Below are 23666 nucleotides of genomic sequence, written 5' to 3' on the forward strand. Positions count from 1 at the left end.
AGAACCAGGAAATAGAAACTCAAAAAACTAATTCCCATTTTAAAATGAATTATAAGAAACCTGCGCATACCACCTAGACTTGCTATCTCACTCACCTATTAAAATTCCCTTTCTTGTGATTAGGAAAAGGAACCCTGACTTCTGAGGTTCTTGGAGTAATAGTTTAATCTTAAGCTACCCCAGTCTTCCATCCCATCCTAAAGAGCTCTGCTATGGAAAAGTGAAGCTATGAGAATAAAATGTACAGATCACACACCCACATCTGTATGTGAAAAGGGACCTGCGATGAGGAGACCCATTCATGATTCTCCATAGGAAAAGTTTTTTACATGGTCTTCAGTGGCTACTGGGCTGCCCTCCTCATTTGACCATTTTGTGTTACTCAGAACAGATTCTGTGCTAAATCTGAAGAGAAGGATGGCTGAGCTTCTCTCAGGGAGGATCTTCTCACTGAAGATCATCAGCGTCTGAGATTTCAGTTGCCAGACAGTTTTTGCTGCCTGGTATTCAATGGCACCTCTAGTCCTGTGTGCAAGGTAACCTGTAGAAAGAAGAGGGGATAACTATGGGTAAAGCTGTTGCCCCAGTAGGATATTTAAGAGAGTCTAGAAACCGCATGGATAATAGCTGTGGTGACTAGTGACACAGGCCCAGAGAGCAGCCTAGTTCCTTCCCTCTGAAATTACCTTCCATTTACACCACATATATCTTGCTAGACAGTTATATCCATGTCGCCTTTCCCATTAGACATTAGACAATATGAGTTCCTTGAGGAGAGAAACTCTTTTTGCTTTTCTCTGTTTTCTCAGTAGATAGTAAGCCCTTAATAAATGCTTGTTGGCCAACTGACTGCCATGCATGCAGACCCAGGTCTGCCCCTTTCCAGAGACAATCCTGAAGACCTGAGCATGAGAAGCAATTCTGCTTCAATTATGGGCAGAGTCAAAGAATTTGAGAGGTGGAAGGGACCCCATTGTCTATGTAGTCCAATACATGCATACATGAGAAGACTTCTCATTATAACCTACCTGACCAGTGTCCATCCAGCCTCTGCCTGAAGACCTCTAAGGACAGAAAACTCATTGCCTCCTGAAGCAGTCCATTCCACTTTTGAACAATTCCAATTATTAGCAAGCTTTTTCTGATATTTAGACTGTTTACCTCTTTGCAATGTCCAATTATTTGTTCCTGGTTCTGTCCTCCAGGGTCAAACAGAACAAATTGAATCCTTCTTTCCTAAGGCTGCCCTTTGGGGCAGTTAGATGTTGCAGTGGATAGAGCATTGCCTGGAGTCAGGAGGACCTGAGTTCAAATCTGGCTTCAGACACTTAGCAACTGTGTGACCCTGGGCAAGCTAAGTAATTGAACACAGTCATCATGTCTCTTCCTTTGTAAATCCCCCTCCCCCAAGGATTCTATAGGGAGGTCAACAGGCCCAGATTCTTCAGCTGAGCCTCCTAAGGCCCTTCACTGTGCTGACTGCTTTCCTCTGGGCACTCTCCACCTTAACCATGTCAAGTCAACAAACTTAAATATATCAAGCACTTATTATATATCAGGCATTATGTTAAGCAGTGGGGATAATAAGAATGAACAGGTGGCACCCAGAATTGAGACCCAGAGAGGGGTACAGAACACAGTACTCTGGGTGGGGTATGACAAGAACAGAGAACAGGCCTCTCTTTTCTTGGAAATTATGTCTCTCTCTTTTTTTTTTTTTCCCCCTTTGGAGGGCAATTGGGTTTAAGTAACTTGCCCAAGGTTACACAGCTAGGTTTTTTGTGTGGGTGTTAAGTGTCTGAGGCTGGAACCAAACTTGGGTCCTCCTGACTCCAGGGCCGGTGCTTTATTCACTGCGCCACCTAGTTGCCCCTTTATTATGTCTCTCTTAAAGCTGTCCAGGTCTAAAGTAGAATTTTTGGCCGCCACATTGTGCTGCTGACTCTTTTTGAGGCTTTGGTCCAATAAAATGCCTGTCCTTTTTTTTTTTTGCCTTTTTTTTTCCTAGAAGGGGGAAGGTAGGACAATTAGAGTTAAGTGACTTGCCCAAGGTCACACAGCTAGTAAGTGTCTGAGGCCAGATTTGAACTCAGGTCCTTCTGACTCTAGGGTGGGTGGTCTATTCACTGTGCCACCTAGCTGCCCCCCTATATCCTTTTGCAATTACTATTTAACCATGCCTTTCCTACATTATACTTGTGATGTTGTCTTTTTTCCCCAAGTATAAGACTTTATACCCTTTTCCCTATTGAATTTTGTCTTATTAGATTCAACCCAATGCTCTAGCCTGACAGCATCCTTTTGGATCCTAACCCTTATCTTGTGTATTAGCTATTCCATCCAAACTGGGTCATCTGCAATTTGATGAGCCTACCACCTATGCCTTTATCCAGGTCACTGACAACAATTCTAACACCTGGGGCCAAGCAGAGATCTCTGAGGCACTACAATGGAGATCAGTCACATCAACATCAAACCACCAAAAACTACCCCTAAGTCTGGCCAACCAACCAGTTCTGACTCCATTTAATTATAATATCATCTAATCTATATCTCTCTATCTTCTCCACAAAATTAGCATGAAATGTAGTAGGAGCTATGCTAAAATCTAGGTAAAGGTTGGGCCCACACCCACATGTTTTACTTCTACTTCTTCTGCGTCACTGATGTTTTGAGGAAATGCTGCTAACCTTGTACCTGATGGGCCTTGGCCTCCATGTGTCATCATCATTCATCTGAGGCTTGCATTCAACATTGGAGGTCCCCAAAGAAAGCTTCTCCTCCTAGTCCATGTGAGAGCCATAGGAAAGGTACTGGGAAAGACCTCAGTCTGTTCAAATAGCTTCCGATAATTATTTTCTTTCTATACATCATCATCAAAGGACAGGCACATGAAATAGTATATCAGTACATCTAAGCCATGTCATTAAAAGGAAGGTCTCCATAACCAGGGAGGTAGTGTGTGTGGTACAGTCTAAGAAAGGAAAATACTCTATGACCTGCTCCAACTTTTCCAGCCCAACTTCCCTGGGTTAGTAGCATCAGTGAGCTAAAATACCACTCTGTTTCTTTTGCTCCCACCCTTCCCCTAGGCTAACAGCTTTAGAAACAGCTATTTCCTTCTTCTCTTGGGGTGAAAGACCAGAATGTGTGTTGGGCATCATTCTTTCCATCATCAACAACCTCCAAGAGGCAGGATTGGTTTCAAAGACCCACTGTGTGGGCTGGACTTTATTTATAGGTGGCTCCTTGAGCTGAGTTTCCAGACCAGTTTGGGGCCCAAGGAATTCACTGTACCTGAACATTCCGATTGAGGCTGACAGCTGGCATGAAGACCCCATCCACATGGTCAAAGGCAGTAGGACCCTGTTGTTGCCCATTGATATAGAAGGTCAGGGTGTGCTTGTTCAGATCAAGAAGTACACCAACTGTAGCCCCTTTAAATACACCGCCTTCAGTCCTAGGGGAAACCCAACAAAGCCCAGTTTCCAATGCTGACCTTACATTGTTAGTGAAATAGGTGATAACAATATCATAGATTTAAAACTGGAAGGGACCTCAGAGTCCTTCTATAATTTACTTATTTTACAGATGAGAAATAGCAGCCCAGAGTTGTGACTCTGCATCCTTTATAAAGCAATACAGGGATGTTCTGGTAAATGTTTGATAATTGGACTACAGAAGGGGGGGGCGTGTATGCACATATCTTCAAGTTTAATCTGTACTATTAATACTTTCTTAAATCTAGACAATTCACAAAACAATAAATCAAGTCATGATTTGAAGCATTTACCAATTCTGAGGTGTAAATGCCTACACTGAAAATTTCACAGTCGGCTTTAGCAAGTCAGTTAGTAAACCCCTGATGAAATCCCAGGATTAGAATTTCAATCCTTTGGCTTTATTCAACTGAAATCAATTAAACTAACCTCTAAGTACCTGCTATGGATAAAGCTTGGTGCTAGACAATGGGATTAAAAGATTCCAAAAAAGTCATGGTCCTCATCTTCCAGGGGCCAAAAATCAGGTGAATAACAAGATGTGGTCACTAATAAACATAATTTGTTAAGATATAGTTAAGGGAAGGGCAGTGTGGTATAGTAGGAAGAGTACTGGATTTGGAGTCAGAGGATTTAGGTATACATCAATGCTCTGCCCCTTATTACCTGTGTGACCTTGAGCATGTTATTTAATTTCTGTGGACCTCATTTCCTCAACTGTGAATTTCCATTCCCAAGTAGACTATGTGTGATGGGGTGGGCAAGGGGTAGTCCAACTAGAGTAATAGGCCCAATAAATTAAAGGAGAAAAAGGTTACTTTTAATTGGGAGAAAGGGAGAATCACAGAAGTCTTGAAGGAGGTGGCATGTAACTTTGGGCTTTTAAGAATGAGGATTTCAACAGGTAGCAGTGGGAAGTAACCTCAGGGCATGGTGTTAGCAAATCTACAGAGGTACAAGGTAAGGTACAAGTACAATACTGAGCAGGGAGAAACAAATACTTTATTTTTATTTTTATTTTTTTGCTTTTTGGAGGGCAATTGGGATTAAGTAACTTGCCCAGGGTCACACGGCTAGTTTTTGTGTTAAGTATCTGAGGCTGGATCCGAACTCAGGTCCTCCTGACTCCAGAGCTGGTGCTCTATTCACTGAGTTACCTAGCCATCCCAAGAAACAAATAGTTACTTGGCCAGAGCACAGACTGTGTGAAAGGAAGCAGTGTAACATAAGGCTAGAAAGCTCAGTCAGAGGCAGGCTGTTGAGGAAAAAACAGGCTGAGGAGTTTATATTACATTTTTAAGCACTAATAGATTGCTGAAGGTTTTTTGCTCAGCAGTCTGACTGTGAAACCTATGAATTAGGTATCTTTGGCAAATCTGTGAAGGAAGTATTGGAGTCAGAGAGGTCATTGGGGAGGCCATTACATATAGTTCTAGGAAATAGCATAGTCCAAGGGCTAGAACTAGGGTATTGATGATATGAGTAGAGAGAAAGGCACAGGGTATGAAAGATGTTGTAGAACAGACATGTCAAGCTGTGGGAAGCAAATCAAAATGTATTTGGGAAGCACTTAACAAAACAAATTAAAATACAATGAAAGATAGATAATATTAGTATGCTCCTCCTGAATCATTGCCTTGTTGATAAAGGGGCTCATGTAGCTCAATTAAACTATGAGCCATGCCATGCAGGGTTCCCAAGATGGACAAGTCATAGTCAAAAGTTCTGACAAAAGATGATCTACTAGAGAAGGAAACGGCAAATCACTCCAGTATCTTTGCCAAGAAAACCCCATGGACAATATTAAAATGATAAAAGTTGTGCCACCAGAAGATGAGCCCCTCAGGTTGGAAGGTGTCCAACACTTTCCTGGGAAGAGTGGAAGATGACTACAAGTTGCTCCAGAAAGAATGAAGCAGCTGGGTCAAAGCCAGAAGGAAGTTCAGCTGAGGATGTGTCTGGTGACAGAGGAAAGTCTGATGCTGCTACGACAAATATTGCATAGGAAACTGGAATGTAAGAGCTATGAACCAAGGTAAGCTAGATATGGTCAACAGACAATGGAAAGATTAAACATCTACATCTTGGGTGGGTGTCAGTGAACTTAAATGGATGGGAATGGGTGAATTTAATTCAGATGATCATTACCTATTCGACTATGGGCAAGAATCCCTTACAAGAAATGGAATAGCTCTCATAGTCAATAAAAGGGTGAGAAAAACAGTACTGGGGTATAATCTCAAAAATGACATAATGATATCTGTTTGAGTCCAAGGCAAATCATTCAACATCAGAGTAATAAAGTCTATGTGCCAACCACTGATGCGGAATAGGCTAAAGTTGATCATTTCTATGAAGAATTCTTCTAGAAATAACACCAAAAAAAAAAAGTCACATTTATCATAGTGGATTGGAATACTGAAGTTGGAAATCAAAAGATAATCGTAAAAAAACAGGCAAGTTTTGGGGTGGCTAGGTGGCACAGTGAGTAGAGCACTGGCCCTGGAGTCAAGAAGACCTGAGTTCAGATTTGACCTCAGACACTTAACACAAAAACTAGTCATGTGATCTTGGGCAAGTCGTTTAACCCCAATTGCCCTCAAAAAAAAAAAAAAGATAGTGTTGAAAAAACAGTCAAGTTTGACCTTGGAGTACAAAATGAAGCAAGGCAGAGATACTAAGAATTTTGTCAAGACAACTCACTGATTATTATAAACACTTTTCCAATAACACAAAAGGCAGCTTTACACATGGAAATCACCAGATGGTCAATATGGAAATCAGATTGACTATTTTTTACAGCCAAAGGTGGAGAAGCTCTATACAGTTAGTTAAAACAAGATCTGGAGCTGACTGTGGTTCTGATGATGAACTTATTGCAAAATTCATACTTAAATTGAAGTAGTGAAAACCATGAGACCATGTAAGTATGGTCTTAATAACATCCTTTATGAATATGAAGTGAAAATGATGACTAGATTTAAGGGATTAGATCTAGTAGATAAGAGTATCTGAAGAACTATGGACAGAAGATTGAAATATTGTACACAAAGCAGCAACAAAAAACATTCCAAAGAAAAAAGAAAAACAAGAAAACAAAATGGTTGTCTGATAAGGTTTTACAAATAGTTGAGGAAAGAAGGAAAGTGGAAAGAAAAAGATATACCCAACTGAATGCAGAATTCCAGAGAATAGCAAGGAGAGCTAAGAAGGTTTTTTAAGATAAGAGATAAGATGGTAAGAAGAAAATAAAAGGATGGGAAAGACAGGAGATCTCTTCAAGAAAATTAGAGATATTAAGGGAACATTTCATGCAAAATTGGGCATGATAAAAGACAAAAAAATGGTAGAGACTTAACAGAAGTAGAAGAGGTGGTAGTAATACACAGAACAGCTATACAAGAAAGATCTTAAAATCACCAATAACCAAGATGGTGTGATGATCTAGTCATATATCCTAGAGAATGAAGTCAAGTGGGCCTTAGGAAGCATTACTAATGATAATGCTAGTAGAGGTGACTTCCAATTCAGTTATTTAAAGTCCTAAAAAAGGTGGTGCTGTTAAAGTAGAATTTGGCAAACTCAACAGTGGCCACTGAATTGGAAAAGATCAGTTTATGTCCCAATCCTAACAAGGGCAATGCCAAAGAATGTTCAAATTATCAAATGATTGTGCTCTTTTCACATGCTGGCTTAAGATTCTGCAAGCTAGGCTTCAGCAATATGTGAAACGAGAATTACCACAACAGGCTATTTTTTTGAAGAGACAGAGGAGCTACAGACCAAATTGCCAAATTACTGTATTATGGAGAAAACAAGGGAGTTCCAGAAAAACTTCTTTGACTATACTAAAGCCTTTGACTATGTGGATCACAGAAAAATGTGGCAAGTCCTCAAAGAGATGGGAGTACCAAATCATCTTACTTGTCTCCTGAGGAACCTGTATGTGGGCCAAGAAACAACATGGAACAATTGATTGGTTTAAGGTTGGACCAGGAGAATGCCAAGGCTATATGTATATTGTCATCTTATTTAATTTATATGCAGAGTACATCATGCAAAATGCCAGGCTGGATGAATTAAAAGTCAGAATTATGGTTGCTGGGAGAAATATCAACAATCTAAAATAATTTTATGCACAATTTCTCAGATAAAGTTCTCATATCTCAAACGTAGAGAACTTTGTCAAATTTGTAAGAATACAAGTCATTCTTCAGTGGTCAAAGGATTTTAACAGGCAGTTTTTTGATGAAGAAATCAAAATTGCATATAGTCACATGAAAAATGCTCTAAATCATTATTGAAACATTAATACACCCTTGGTGGAACTGTGAACTGATTCTACAATTTTGGAGAGCTATTTGAAATTATGGCCAAAGAGTGATAAAACTGTAATATCCTTTGACCAAGAAATACTACTATTAAATTTGTTTCTCAAGGTGATCAGGGAAAAAAGAAAAGAATTTATAAGTTCTAAAATATTTATAGCAGCTCTCTTTGTGGTGGCAAAGAAGTGGAAATTGAGGGAATGCTATTCAATTGGGGAAAACAAGTTGTGGTATATGATTGTGGTGAAATACTACTGTGCTGTAAGACATGAGAAGGTAGGGTTTAGAAAAAACATGGAAAGACTTGCATGAAATAATAGAGTGAAATGAGCAGAACTAAGAATTTTGTATTCAATAACAACAATATTGTTCAAAGAATAATGTGAATGACTAAGTTATTCTGAGTATTACAAATATTCAAGTTAATTTGGAACTTAAAATGTAACAAAAATAAATAAAACAAAAAGAAATACCAACAGTCTCAGATATGCAGATGATACCATTCTGATGGCAGAAAGTGAAGAAGAATTAAGAAGTCCTTAATGAGGGTGAAATAGGAGAGTATAAAAGCTGATTTGAAGCCCAACAACAACAACGAAAAAACAAACCTAAGATCTTGGCAACTGGTTCCATCACTGCCTGGCAAACAAAGGGAGAAGAAATGGAAACAGAGTCAGATTTTAAATTTTTGGGCTAAAAAATCACTGCAGATGGTGACTATAGCCAAGAAATTGAAAAATGATTACTCCTTGGAAAGAAGGCTATGACAATCTGGATAGCATACTAAAAAGCAGAGACATCATCTTGCTGACAAATGTCCATCTAGTCAAAGCTATGTTTTTTTTACAGTACCAATGTATGGCTGTGAAAGTTGGACTATAAGGAAATCCATATGCCACAGAATCTACGCTTTCAAATTGTGGTGCTGGAGAAGACTTTTGAGAGTCTCTTGCACAGCAAGGAGATCAAATCAGTCAATTCTTAAGGAAATTAATTCAAACTATTCACTGGATGTGAAGTTTAGCTTGGGACATAAAGAGTATGAGGTTGGAGCATATAGGCATAGATGTTCCTGGGCAGCTATAAATTCAGAGTATCTAATGGTTTGGTTTAAGAAGTACAAAACACTTTTAAGTGCATTATTTCTTTTTTACCTTCATAAACACCCTGTGATTTGGTGGTACAGTGGGCAAGTAAGAGTGCTGGAATTGGAGGCAGAGAATCTTTGAATCCCATTTGAATCCCCCTTCTGCTACTTACTACATGTGGGTCCTTGAACAAGTCACAATTTCTCTAGATCTCAGTTTTGAGACAGCTTAGACTTGATCTCTAAGCCCAGTGCTCATTTTCCTATGATTTGTTGTCTCTCCCAAATAAATTCCTTTTAAAAGGTAAGTACCCCTGGCAAGGTGAAAACAGGAAGCAGTTAACCCAGCCCTTAATGGTTTTCACCTTATTTGGACATTTTCTTTTTAATTAACTGGAATCAGAGTACTGAGGTGTTCAGAGTTTTTGCTGGCAAAGATCATATTTTGAACTAGACCTTACCTGGTGAAGGCAGGAACTCAGTGCATAAGGCAGCATGAGGTTACTGAGTATGCCAGGTAGGCAAGTATGTCAGCAAAGTGGGAAGGGTGCAATCAACAGAATTTCAATAACTTTATACGTTTACCTAAAAATGATTTTATTCACAAAGAAATTGCTATTAAAGTATTCAAAAAAGCTACCTTGTCTGTTTTACAGTTATATTTTTTCTAATACTGGCTGTGGAGAGGCTCCCTCAGAGTGCAAAGCAAGGATATGTCTGAAGCTGGGGATTTGAGGTCCTATACCAAGAATTGGAATAGAAAGGCAAACATTGAGATTGCCACAATCAGAGCTAGTGCTGTTCTGGCATAGACCACAGTGTGGCAGTGCAGGACAGGGAAGCAGTTAATAGTCAACAAAAATGCCTCACTCTAGTAGGTGAAACCAGCCTTTGTCTTCAACAGATTCAAACATCTTTGTTCTCCAAACTTAACTGGCTCCATAGCCACCCCTACTAGTTTCCTTACTGATGCCTGAAAGTCTTCTCCAGCAGTATCTTCTGCAAGCTTGTAGCCCCAGATACTGAAGAAATCCTGACTGGGTCCCTTCCTTTACCGTCTCCCATGGCCTTTCAGTACATATGCTGTCAATAACTCTCTGTTTGGCCCCATCCTCAGTTTAATGATCTCAAGCGGGAAGAAACTGAAGTTAGTGGTGCTCATGAGGTTATTGGGTTCTCTGCAAATTATAGTTCTGTAAGTTTCCCAATCTCTATTTCCTTACTAAAGGTTAACTAAGGGCCTGACTGGACAAATCTTTCCTATCTACAGAAAACAGGGGGAAAAAATGACATGTTCTCAAGAATTTAGGCCAGAAGATGGTTGCCCACTTTGTAGAATGTGGGCCAGAGGGTATAGGAGTAGACTGAACTGACATCCATCTCCCCTAAAAGCAGCCATATACATGTCACTAGGAAAAATGCAGCCCTATCTAAAGGAGGTTGGGGAGGGGGTTTCCACAGTTTTCAGTTCTTTTCTGGACCATTAGGGTACCCTTGGACAAATTACTTCTCCCTTCCAGGCCTAGGTTTCCCACTAAGAAAAGATGACTCCTTTCAGTGTCTGGGAGAAATATCTGATTGCTATTTCTAAGAGGTTTGCCAGAATGAGCCAAGCAAGACAGAGGAAACCAAAGAATTTCCTTTTGCAGACTCAGTTTCCAGCCTTGCCCTTGAGACTTCTGTAACCCATTCTGTCCTTTCTGGTTGAAGAGAGAGATAGCACATTGAAAATATGGAAGCAGAATGTGGCTTGGGGCCTACTCCCTCTCTGTTTCTAGGTTTCTCGGCCAGAGGAGAGCACAGTGACTGATTTCAGTGATTTTCCATCACTTGTATACCCTGGCAGAGGGGAAAGATGAAATCTCTCCAGAGAAACAGAAAGAGGGCACTGAGTAGAGAAGGGAGGAGTCAGGTTGGTGCTGTCACATTTACTGTGGTTAAGGAGAATGACCAAGGTGACCATGAAGTACGAGAGTGAGTCCAGGCATTGCAGATACCTCTCTCCAGCCAGGCTAAACAGAAAACCAATATCCCCTGCTGCAACCTACCTTAAGTTGGTCAGGTCTTAATCAGCCCTCTGCTGTACTTGGGAGGTTGCAATAAACCTGTTAATTTAATTCACATAATTTTTTCCCCTTTTCTTTCACTCATTTGATTCAACACAATTATTGAGAGCTTGCTATTTACTTTGTGTGTGTAGTGTATAAAGAAACATTGTACACAGTGCTAAGGGTTACATAAAGATAGATAAAACATGGCCCTTTTTAGGTAATTTTTTTATCTCCTGTAACTTGCTTCTGTTGCCTTATACTCCAGAAAAATCAGACAGAGAGCAAGGTAGCACAGTGGGGAAAAATGCTCTCTCCGAAGTCACAAGACCTGTATTCAAACATTGTCTGTGACCTTGGTTCATCACCTGACTAAGCAGCCTCAGTTTCCTCATATGTAAAAGGAGGGGGTTATAGATAACTTCTGAAGTCTGTTCCAGCACTACATGAATGATCTAATGAAATACAATGTGCATATTTGCAAAGTGAAGAGGAATGAGCCCCTCTTCCCCTGGATAACCCCTGCTAGAGAAAGAAAGCCTAAGAACAGAGTTTAGAATGCAATGAATGCTGGGCAAAGCATTCCATCCCAAAGCCAGGAGGAAAACCATCCTTAGTAAGATAGAGGCATAAGATCCCAAGGAACAGGAACCAACTAGTATCTAATGGTACTTGGCTGCCATTTAATTAAAGAACTGTGAATTTGAGGGAAATGAGTTTTGGGTTAAAGGGAAAATGTTTCAGGAAATGAGGAAGTTCAATTCATAAGAGACCTTTTTAAAACCAGGGCACAAATCCTTATCGTGGCTGACTTTGGAGGAGAGGGACTGAATAGGAACTAATAAAGGAAGATGTATGTAGTTGTGGCTGTTTCTTAAGTCATCTCTTGCTCCTGGTACCATTTTGTTCTGAGCCAAGCAATCACTTCCTCCTACTTGTGTTCTGTGCCTCCACTTTTCCCACTTGAAAATAGGAACCAAGAGTAACTAAAATGTTTCCCATCATCCCAGATGATGATGATTGTAAAATAGAAGAAGACAAGGACACCACTCAAATGGGAATGTTCATTCAGAGAGACCCCATTGAGCCCAGGCCATAAGGGAGAAGTTGTGACCTTTCACTGTCAGCACCCAGCTCGGTGGAGCTATCGTGATACACGGCTCCCAGGGCGAGAGCTGGGCTGGGAGGGTTCCTGGAGATCACTTCCGCCATGATTTCTTTCAGCCTCCAGGAGAAATAAATCGGAGGCAGAAACCACAGGCAGCTGTGGCTGAGCGGAACTGCTTTTTGGACAGTGATATCATCAGTGGTACCTAATAGCAGGGATTTTGCACTTAGTGACCCAGAGCCCTCATGGTAGAGTACAGAATATGACAAAAAGTCTGGAATCTCTCACCTCAGCTGATTGGATTCCTCATAAATTTACCAGGTCAAGGATTCCAGATGAAGTGTTTCAGCCTACACCTGCAGCTCATAAAAAAATATGGTGGGGACCCTCAACACCCTCATAAATTACACATTGGCACCAGAATTAAAAGTGTGCAAAGAAGACCATATTGGGAAAAGGAAGCCATAAAACTTCTTGGACTGGAAAAAACAAATATTCCACAAGTGCATAAGAATATCCCTTCAGTGAATGCAAAATTGAAAATAGTTTAAGCATCTGATAAGAATCCAGCCATTAAAATTACCACAAGGACGTCCAACAGAAGAAGAGATGTAAGAAACTTGTCTCAAGACCACAGGTGAATTAGTAGTACATTGGCATCTAAAACCATTGGGACAGAAGGCAATTAAGACCTAATCACTTTCTCACTTTCTTTAAATAATTCTTCATGTGTTTTCATTAAAATGTGTTTTAAAAAAAAACCCCAACTACTCACCGGTTGGTGTGGGAGTTGCAGTGCATGAACCAGCTTCTGTTATTGTCCACGTACATGGCCCAGGCTTTGTCATCCTTGCCCAGCATCATATCCTTGACCACATTAACTCTGGCTACACCAAAAGCTGGATCTGGATGGTTGTCATATCGGTCCACGTGGAATTCCCAGTAATGGACTCCCTTGGAAAAAGCTGCTGTGCCCAGCACCACCCGGTCGTCATAACTGCTACATGTAGCTGTCTGGTTTTCATTTGACAGGACAATGTCCCTGTGGCCAGAGTTGGGGTCAAATGTGAACCAGGCCACTGTACCATAAGGAGGGGAGAGGGAGAAGGAGAGAGAGAGAGGAGAGAGAGAGGAGAGAGAGAGAGAACATTATAGGTCATGGAGTGTAGCTTGTGCATAGATGTGGGAAATGGAAACTGAGGTTTAGGGAGATGAAAAGACTTGAACAAGGTCTCACAACTTGCAGAGTCAGGTCTGCTGACTCATTCTGTTAAACTATGCAGCTCCCCAGTTATCAGAGGAACTGATATTCCTTGTGGGCAAGGAATAATAGGTAGCATTTATATAGTATCTTAATGTTTGCAAAGTACTTAATAAATATTATCTCCTTTTATCTTCCCAACAATCCTGGGACATAGGTGTTACAATTATCTTCATTTTACAGACTGGGGAAATTGAGGCAATCAGAGGTTAAACAACTTTTCCAGGGTCACTGTAATGGGAATGCAAATTTGGAAGATCTTCCCTGCCCCTAGGCTAAAGTGCACCTGAAGCCTGGCGTGGGAGGCTTGTTTTTCAGTAGATACTTTTTGATTGGCCAGTGGGTCAATAAGGTTGTTACATTCTCTGAGCCAGGAGAAGGCTATATAAACCCTGATGTGTAGCTTTGTTTTGGGGGCTCACTTTGAGAAGTGTTCTGTGATTTGATATGTATTCTGGGAAGCCGTTGTCTGGAGCCCCCTTGGCTTTGAAAAACCCAGATGTTGAAAGCCAGATGTTGATTTGGTATGGATGTAATGGTTAGACAGTTTGAAATCTGTCTACTAGATCTGTTTCTGTCTTGATAATTCTGTCTGTGTACTTTGAAGTTCGGGGTGCTGACCTTTTCACCTGAACAAGGTAAAGGATATATGTCTGATTGATTAAAGTAGGCTTGTTAACCCATTTTGAGTTGCTTTCCTTTATCAAAGCAGATCCAAGAACCTGTATGGGCAGCCACCCTGAGGACGCTTGGGGTGCTTGCTGCTACAGTCACACAGCTGCTAAATATCTGTGGCTGACTTTGAACTTAGTTATTCTTGACTTTATGCCCAGTACTCTAACCACTATGCCACCTAGCTGACCCAAGTTGAAATCTTCCCTTAAAATTGTGACTATAAACTCACCATATGAGTACTGTCTAGCTTTAGGTTACTGAGAGCCACTGCTAGGAGGTGTCCCATGTTGCTAGCATCACAGGGTTTAAAGCTGCAAGGAAATCTACTCCAATCCTCTTGATTTTATAGATGAGGAATCTGAGACACAGAGAGGTTACTCAATCTGCCCAGCTTTACACAATGAGGAACAGAACCCATCCACAAGGGTAAGGGAGGCTAGTGAACATTTTTAGAGTTGTGTAGTGGTTTTATAAGCTGGCATATTTTAAATATGCATCTAGCAGGCAGACCTACTGACAGGCAGACCTCTGACACATTCTGGCTGCATGACCTCAGCAAGACATTTAACTCATGGGCAGGGGTTCATGGGCAGGTTCCCTGGGGCCTCGAGGTCACATGTGGTCCTCAAGCGTGGCCCTTTGACTGAATCCAAACTTCAACTTGAATCAACTGAAACTTCAAACTGAATCCAAATGATAACTTTAAGTTTGGATTCACTCAAAGGGCCACGCTTGAGGACCTAGAGGGTCACATGTGGCCTTGAGGCCCCAGGTTCCCCACCCTAGAGTGCTATTCATTGCAGAGAAGGTGCCAAAGTTATGCACTGGTTGAGATAGTTTGTTAAAAAAAAAAATACTCACCAGTTTCCCCCTTTATTGCTGCTGCTTCTTAGGCTCTTATGTTCCACTGGGAGCATATGCACCTGGGTTACAATCTGGAGCTCCTAGTTCTTTATGAACAGTAAGCAGTGAATGGGCAATAGGGAGTAGGGCACTGTGGGGCAAGGAAAGGACAGCAGCTGGGGAAGCAGGGAAGCTGTGGCCTTGATTTAGTAGAGGCAAAACATCCATGGATTTTGATTCTCTATCCCTGGTATTGTTCCCATCTACTGGCATGGAAAATCAAGATCTGATTATCTATAAATGTACTCACACGACCTAAAAACCAGATGGGTGTTTAGGCTAAATAAAGCCAGCTGTCACATCTGAGCTCTTTTCACTTTGTTTTTGATGAATGTGTTAGTGTGGGGAGAAAGGGCTAAAGCCCTAGAGACTGAAATCCATTCAACCTTAGAATATCAAATGCCATTCAGGGGTCATCACATGCAGCAAGCTGCTGCAGTAGCAGCAACAACAACCCTACTGCCCAGGCTGTTCCATCCCGAGCCCACCAATAAGCCTTGGACATCAAGGGATTCTTCTCAACCTTCTAAGACTGCTGGATTTTCAGTGACTAAAGAATAGTTGTTTTAGCTGTGGTATAGGGTCAGGTATAGATATGGGAGGGGATATTTCTACTTGCTGATGTTTCCCTTACAGTGTGTGTTTGTTGGTATCAGGCCATCCCACCCTCAAGATGAAATGCAATCCAAGTCTGCATCCTTAGGGAAATAAATATTCCATAGGAAACCAGGAACACGTGTGGCCATATCTGTCATCTTTTGAAGAAAAATGCAAACAAGACTCACCATCAGATGTCTGGAGAACAACAGTCTTGCTGTAAGGTCCAACTCCAGAGGAATTGAAAGCCTTGACTCTTGCATTGTATGTACTGTTGAAATGAAGGCCATCAATGGTGCAGAGGGTTTCCTTGCCAACATAGACTTCCTAAATGAGAGGCAAGACCATTAAGTTTTTTCTCCCCATTTGTACATCTCGATTACAAAATGACACAAAAGCAATATGGAGATAATAATTCAGTAATTTAAGACTTTGCTTGGGGGTGGGGAGTAGGAGTAGGTGTAATGATATCTAAATTCCCCTTCAACTATAAGCCTTATGATCCCACAACTTTCATAGATCTTCACAGTAGGGATTGTTGGAGCAAGAATCAGCAATCAATGATCTCTTATTGCCCTGGGTTACTCCAAATCAGAGGATCCACCCAACATTAAAGCTGGTCATCAATTCAGAGTACTTAGTAACATCAAGCTGGCTGACCTACATTGACTTGATAATCTCCTCTGGCTAATAGTATCTGTTATCTAATTCAATTCAACCCAACAGTAATTTATTAATCACCTACCCTGTACCAGGCACTATGTAAGGCATTGGGAATAAGGCAAAAAAAATTACTAAAACTTTCTGGGGGCAGAAAAAGAATACTGCTTTGGTAAGGAAAACTGATAAAATCAGTTTGAAGAAGAAAATAGCCTCTTAGATAAAATGTTGAGGGGAAATTCAGATGATCCTGAGGATCTGAGAGAGAATTTACCCTCAGATAAATGTACTCAAGGTGTAGATGGTAGTAGAGAATAATACTTCATTTCTTCAACTGATCAGCTCTTAGCAAAGCAGTGTCTCCTAATCAGCACGTTATTGAAATAAATTTGAAGGTAGTTTATTGACTGAGATAATTGGATTCAGGCCACTATGGTATATTAGTTCATTTGTATATTACTATATATATATATATATAGCTTTTTGGAGGGGGGAAGGTAGGGCAATTGGGGTTAAGTGACTTGCCCAAGGTCACATGGTTAGTTTTGTGTTAAGTGTCTGAGACTTGATTTGAACTCCTCCTGACTCCAGGGTCCATGCTCTATTCACTGCACCACCTAGCCTCTCTTGTATATTATTATTTTCAATGTTTTAAAAGATATAGTTGACAAATTACAAATCAAATAACTGGGGAATATGAGAAAATCATATGAGAGCTTTTGGGGGTCATAACTGAGAGAAAAGTACAACTGTAGATTTTCACATCATAATTTGAAAATTGATTACTTTTTATAAGTACTTATTTGAGGGATTAGGAGATAGGAAAAAGGAGTTAAAGGAAAGAGATGATCAGGTAAAGATTAGAAGTAGGAGAGAAAAAGTCAGAGACAGAAGACATAGAAGGCTACAAGAGTAGCTGCTTATGAAGACAGTACAAGAGCTGACAGGAGCTGATCAAGGCTTATAGGAAGGATATATGCAGCTGTTTTGCTGGGAACTGTGCTGATTAGAAGAGAGACACTGCTTTGCTGAGAGCTGATTGGTTGAAGAAATGAAGTATTATCCTCTATTACCATCTATACCTTGAGAAAAGGGATGTTTCTTAAGTTTTGCCTGCATTGCCCTTTACTTTCCTCTGCTCTCTGGTTTAAGAGGGGAAAACAGAGTGGGAAAGGCAGGCTTTGCATCTTCTTTGCTTTGAAAAGATGTGTAACTTTGTTGAGAGATCATTGGATAAAACAGAGTTCCCTGCTATTTAAAGAGCTGGCTAGGGTAAGGGTGCATGGCCCTATTACTATCTACAACTTGAGAGGGAGAAACTCCAAAGAGTCCACCTCAGAGAGGTTGGTAGTTCTCTGGTTTGACAAAATAGCATACCTTTGCAGCACCCTGCTAAGGTTGGCTATTAGAGGTTGATGCTTATTACTGCTTTAACATCCTAAGAGCAGCCCAGAAGCAACTTTGTCCAGCAAGAAAGCTTTGACAACAAGAAGGAAAGCAGAGAACAGAGAAGCAATTTTGCCCAGAAGGTGACTAATGGCACAGGTATTCTCCAAAGAGAACAAGGATAAGGCAGACATCTTGAGTTATGAAGTGCTCTGGCTACTTGGGTTTCCCTAGTCATATGCCTCCCTGCTATGTTTCTGTGTTATTGCATGGCTTGAAATTGTACAGTATCACCAAAATAGTACTGGAATTTTAAAAAATGAGCCTTTGTCTCAGGAAGAAACCCGAGTCCATTAAGAACACTGTGTGATTGACAAAAGGCAATCCGGCCCAATTTCATCCTCTTCCTCCTCCTAGTCAGTTCTGGGACTAGTTCATTGCTCAAGTGCAGATATATGCACTGGTAGAGTAGATAGATCACTTATACATCTAAATGCATATAATAACCTAGACAATTATTTGTCTATTTTTTTTCCTGTTTGAATTGGTGGGTCAAGTTTTTGACTGAGTAGAGATTTCAATAGGAGATTCTGCAGTATTTCAGGGTTTTAAGTAATAAGCAGAGTGTCATCTAAAAACACAAGAATCTGGAGGACCTCACCATCTATAAGGAATCTCTCTTTAATTTGATCTCTTACTCAGACTTTCTCCATGGCAATGGCAATATTTGGTGAGCACACATTTCCTGGTTTTATACTTCTTTTGTATTAATTGTCAGGGAGTTATTGAACAAAGTTACCCAATTCTTTCTTGGACTCTAATCTAATTTTGATCTATGCATGGTGGTTACCTTGTTGAAGGAGAGCCTTTAAAGTGACATTTTACTTTATAGCATAACATTTTTAATAGTCAGCCAACAATAAGCATAATGGGACCATGTATTCTTTGCACATTTCAATCCAGTCATTATGTGCCTGAAAAGATGTAGTCTAAATAGGATACAGTTTGTGAAAATCTTCCTGTTCCTTTCTCAAAGCTTCATCAAGGATATTCTCAATGCATGTGTTTATTATTCTTTTTTTTTTTTGCCTTTTGGAGGGCAATTGGGGTTAAGTAACTTGCCCAAGGTTACACCGCTAGTTTTTTTTGTGTGTGTGGGTGTTAAGTGTCTGAGGCCAGAACTGAACTCCGGTCCCCCAGACTCTGGGGCCGGTGCTTTACTGTGTTTATTATTCTTATAAAAATTTATTTAAAAAAACTGTGGGGATGGAAAAATATGGTTATGAAATGGTTGTTATTGATACTTTCTTAGTCACTTTTTTGAGGGTAATAATAAAGTATGTTGCTTTTTTTTTGTAAGTGACTGGCATTTCCCCCTTTTTCAGTCCTCTAAAGTTCGTGCTTCCAGGACAGATCTTCTAGGCGGAGTCAAGATGGCAGAATAGAAGTAGGACCTCCCCCCTGCTCTGGCTTCCACCTTCCCCAATCCATGTAAAAAGGGGACTCTAAACAAACTTTGGAGCTGCAGAACCCACAAAATGACACAGAGAAGCTAACCTCCCACTGAGGACAGCCCAGCAGGCCAGCAGGAATTGGCCAGTGCAGTGCTCTGGGAGCCGAGCACAGCTCCACACCGAGTCTTTAGCCCCAGGGCGGGCCTGACTCCCAGCCAGCAGGAGGTTCTCCAGATCAGCAGCAGCTGTGGCCGTTTCCAGATTTATCAACACATAGACACAAAGGACAAAGTGAGAGGTCAGTGCAGTCTAGACTTTGGGACCCAGTAAGTGGGAGTGCGTGGCTTTTGCCCCCAGGGGCGAGAAGCGGCTGAGATGCCAGCACAGCCAGGCAGCACCACATGGCAGCTTCAGCTCCTGGCCTACAGACTGTAGGGGGACCAAGCACAAGTCTGAAGGGTAATCGCTCTTGCTTTAACCTGCTTGGATCTGGATTGTCGTCTAGGGTGGAGGTCCTGGAGTGTGTGTTCAACTTGCCGGAGCATGTGGAGGCCTCAGAGAGGGCACCCATCTAATACCTCTGGAAGCTGAGAAAACCACAGCATTTGGGATGAAAGCTCCCCTGTCTGGTGGCAGAGTCCTACTGTGGCAAAAAGCCCAGGGGTCAAGTGACTGAGTGGCGACATGACCAGGCAAAGGAAACAAACCAGACAGAAGATTTCAACATTAGACTCTTATTTTGGGGACAAAAAGGAGCAAAGCATGGAAGAGGAGGAAAACAATGAAGTCAGAACTCCTGCACCAAAAGCTGCAAAGGAAAATACGAGCTGGTTACAGGCCATAGAGGACCTTAAGAAGCAGATAAGAGAAATGGAGGAAAAATTGGGTAGAAAAATGAGAACAATGCAAGAAAATTACAAAATGACAGTTAACAGCCTGACTGAGAAAAATAACACCTTAAAAAACAGACTAACTCAAATGGCAAAAGAGGCTCAAAAAGGCAATGAGGAGAAGAATGCCTTAAAAAGCTGAATTTGCCAGATGGAAAAAGAATCTCAAAAGCTCAATGAGGAGAATCATTGCTTCAGAATTAGATTGGAGTAAATGGAAGGTAATGACTTTATGAGAAATCAAGATGCTGTTAAACAGATCCAAACAAATGAAAGAATAGAAGGCAATGTGAAATATCTCATGGGAAAAGCCACTGACCTGGAAAATAGATCCAGGAAAGATAATTAAAAAATTATTGGACTACCTGAAAGCCATGATCAAAGTAAGAACCTAGAAATTAAGAGATGAGAGAGGAATATATTGAGAGGAGATGGGGAGAGACAGAATGGGTAAATGACCTCATATAGAAGAGGCAAGGGAAAATGGCCACAATGGAGGGGAAGAATAGGAAGGCAAAAGGGAATGGGTCAACCTTATTCCCATTGAATTTGGCTTGAGGAGGGAATGAAATACACACTAAATAGGGTATCTCACCCTACAGGAGAGTAGGGGGAAGGGGATGAGAGGGGGGATGATGGAAGTGAGGGCAGGCTGGCAGGGAGGGAAGTTGGAAGCACCCACTTTTGAAAAGGGACGGGATCAAAGTAGAGAATAGAACAAGTGGGAGGTGGGATAGGAGGGAGGGAAATATAGTGAGTCTTTTACAATATATCTACTATGTTATTGTTTTGCATTAGCCACACATGTACAACCTATACTGAACTGCTTATCTTCCCAGTAAGGATGGGTGACAAGGGAGGAAGGGAATGAATCTGGAATTCAAAGTTTTAAAATCAAATGTTTAAATATATATATATATATATATATATATATATATACATATATATATATTATTAATACTATTTTACATGTAATTGGGAAATAAGATATGCAGTCACTGGGGCATAGAGATCCACTGGAAAAGTCGAAAGGGGTATGGGAGAAAATATGGGAGAGAGCAGATTGGATGAGGGGATATCCTGTGTGACTGCTATTTTGGGGCAGTGGGTAGGGAGAAAATGGGGAGAAAATTTGTAACTCAAAATATGGCAGAAATGAATGATGTAAATCAGAAGTTAATAAAACATTTGAAAAAAAAAGAAAAAAAGGACAGATCTCCTCTGGGTATACTTGGTCTAGTTTAATTGTTCTTCCTTTCTTTTCTAGTGACTTCTTGTACAGAACACCAGTGACCGTGATATTATGTTTCAAGTATGAAAATATCTGTCATTTGTGGAGAAAACAATTTGTTATAAAAATTCCTTCCTCCAACCAGAACTCAAGCTCTCATCCATGTGATTCTGAGTTCTGATTGGTGAGCATTTATCTTGTCTTGCCTGTTCTCAGACTCATCCCATCACTTCTCAGAATCTCTATGCTATACCTCTGTATCCTCCACCCCAATTCTCAGTCTCACCTTCCAACTCTACCTGTGAGAACAGTAATCAAATAAACACTATAATTCCTGGAAAGGGTATGTCAGTCATTTGACTTATAGTTGCTATCGTCATTCTTCTGACTTCCTGGTCCAAAACATTCCTCCCTGGCCACCACTCTTATCTTCTCTTATTAGAATGTAAACTCTAGGGAAGGTACTTGCTTGTATTCCCAACTTTTAACACAATGTCTGGCACATAATAGTAAGCATTTAAATTTTTTCTTTCATTCATTATATTCATAAATATTTTCCATTTTCCTTCTCTCTCTCTCTTTCTTATTTCCTTCTCTCCTCTCCTGCCCCCCCCCACCCCCCCCCCTCCCGCCCTGACTGGACCTGTCTCTCTTGCCTAGGTTGGAAGTGCAATGATCATTCACATTGCTCAACACCACTACTAACAGGCAGGGAAGCTTTGATCTGCTCCATCTCTGACCTTGGTTGGCATATCCCAACTTGGGTTGTGTGGTGTTCACTTTCCCCTGCCACTTTCTTTGGGGCTAACCACATTAATGTTAGACAGTGCAGACATCTCATTGCTTTCAGTGCTACTGCAGCTCAGAGTTTCAGAAGTCAAACAGTCTCCCAACTTCATCTTCCTCTATTATCATGGATTATAGGACTGTGCTACCACACCCAGCCTTTTATTCATTCTCTATCTGTTCATTGTCCTGTACCCAATTTCATCTCTAAATGTCTTTGGGATGCTGTAGCTTAGTTGGTCCTCTTGACAACTTTTCTTTTGATCTGCTGCTTCTTGGTAATTTATTTTTTATTTTTTTTAAGCAATCAGGGTTAAGTAACCTGCTCAAGGTTACATGGCCAGTTATTTCTGGGTGTGGTGCTGAGTGTCTGAGCCCGGGATTCGATCTCCAGGTCGTCCCAACACTGGAGCCAGTGCTCTTACTTGCTGAGCCACTTGGCCGCCCCATTCTTGGTAATTTATAAGGCAATTCTTCTCATAATCTTCTATTATCTTTTTCTGAAAGATTTTTACAAATGAGTTTATATACTAAGCCAGGGTTGTTCTTGCTGCCATCTATTGATTTGACAAGGAAATCAAATGTTTTCTGGCTTACATAGAATTTACCCTTTTAAAATTCTCTTGTTATAGCCATTGATTTGTATCACTTAAACTCCCTTAGGAAATGGTGATAGTCTATGTAGATGCCTATTTAAAAAAAAATCTATTTCCTAGTCAATGGCTTGTTTCAATAGTTCATTTTGGAGCAGGTTCAATTGTGCTCCATGCCCTCTTCTCATTTTTCTCCTTTCTTCTAATTTTGAATTGATTTTGATCTTTGTATGAAAAAGTTGTTGGTCTGACTATACATAGATGGGAACAATAGAAAAATAGTTTTTGTCTTGTCTTTCAATCCGTACTACCCGCCACAGCCTCTTGCATATAGTATGCCTTCAATACATGCTTTTTGGAGTGGAGTGGATAATGAATCTTTGGTAACCAGGCATTTCCAGTGTGTCAAAATATAAACGATTTCATTTTTTGATGATAATTAGCATTCGTTATATCCTAAATATTTTTACTCTCTCGTTAAGAAAGTATTCATGATATGCAGGCATGAGGCTTCTTTTCTATTTTCCACAAGCCTCTGACCCCTCATTTCTTACTTCTATAAAAGCCATCTTTTCCAGATACTTTTCATTGTCTTTCCCTATGCCTACCTTTGCAGTGTAGTAATGGAGTACCAGATTATCTGTTGATTCAAATTGGAAGGGTCATAATGAATTACTTGTAGAATTTCTGTTTCCTTATTCTCTACAAAAAAAAATTTGTCACATAAACTGCAATTATCTTCATGGTAACCTTTTTTTTTACATATGCTTACCATGAGCAGTGCAATAAGAAATGGCCAAATATCCTGTGACATGTTGTTTCTTTTTGCCTTTGGATGATGTACTTTCAAGCCTACACTGCCAGATCCTTCACTTACCTTTCCAAAGAGAATCTGTGAACGATTTTGCCATTTAACTACAACTTATTTTGGACTCCTTGTTTCATTTAGATCAAGAATATCAACATTCCTATAATTCAGTTTCTCTATTACTATGTCCACTTGTTGGTCATTGGACAAGAATCTTATAATTTGAGTATCAACCGCTAAGTATGTCTCTGGAGAGTCTAAAAACTTTGTGATTCTTGGCATATTCTACAAGCTTTTAAGGGACTTGCTCAGTTGTGAGATTTGAACATAGGTCTTCCTGATTCTAAGTTA

At 40.5% G+C, this 23666-nt stretch overlaps 1 protein-coding gene and 1 pseudogene across 7 annotated transcripts in view; one reads left to right on the forward strand and one right to left on the reverse strand.

The window, feature by feature from the left end:
• Window positions 1-432: 432 nt before the first annotated feature.
• TRIM67 (tripartite motif containing 67) overlaps window positions 433-23666 on the reverse strand; it is an 81854-nt gene continuing 58620 nt past the window's right edge. For 4 of the 7 annotated variants that reach the window (XM_069107248.1, XM_069107250.1, XM_069107246.1 and 1 more), the window contains 4 exons: window positions 15696-15834; window positions 12847-13150; window positions 3298-3460; window positions 433-541 (listed from right to left, as the gene is read on the reverse strand). In XM_069107248.1, the coding sequence (XP_068963349.1) occupies window positions 476-541; window positions 3298-3460; window positions 12847-13150; window positions 15696-15834 (672 nt within the window). In that variant the 3' untranslated portion in view covers window positions 433-475. Of the gene's footprint in view, window positions 542-3297; window positions 3461-12846; window positions 13151-15394; window positions 15428-15644; window positions 15835-23666 lie in introns of all 7 variants that reach the window. The other 3 variants (XM_069107247.1, XM_069107251.1, XM_069107249.1) reach the window with 3 other exon arrangements.
• Window positions 12265-12767, forward strand: LOC138176461 (large ribosomal subunit protein uL30m pseudogene; annotated as a pseudogene).

Source organism: Petaurus breviceps, unplaced genomic scaffold, assembly GCF_028583685.1.
Source record: "Petaurus breviceps papuanus isolate PSGF00001 unplaced genomic scaffold, PetGlider_PUasm1.0 89488, whole genome shotgun sequence".
NCBI classification, from domain to species: Eukaryota; Metazoa; Chordata; class Mammalia; order Diprotodontia; family Petauridae; genus Petaurus; species Petaurus breviceps.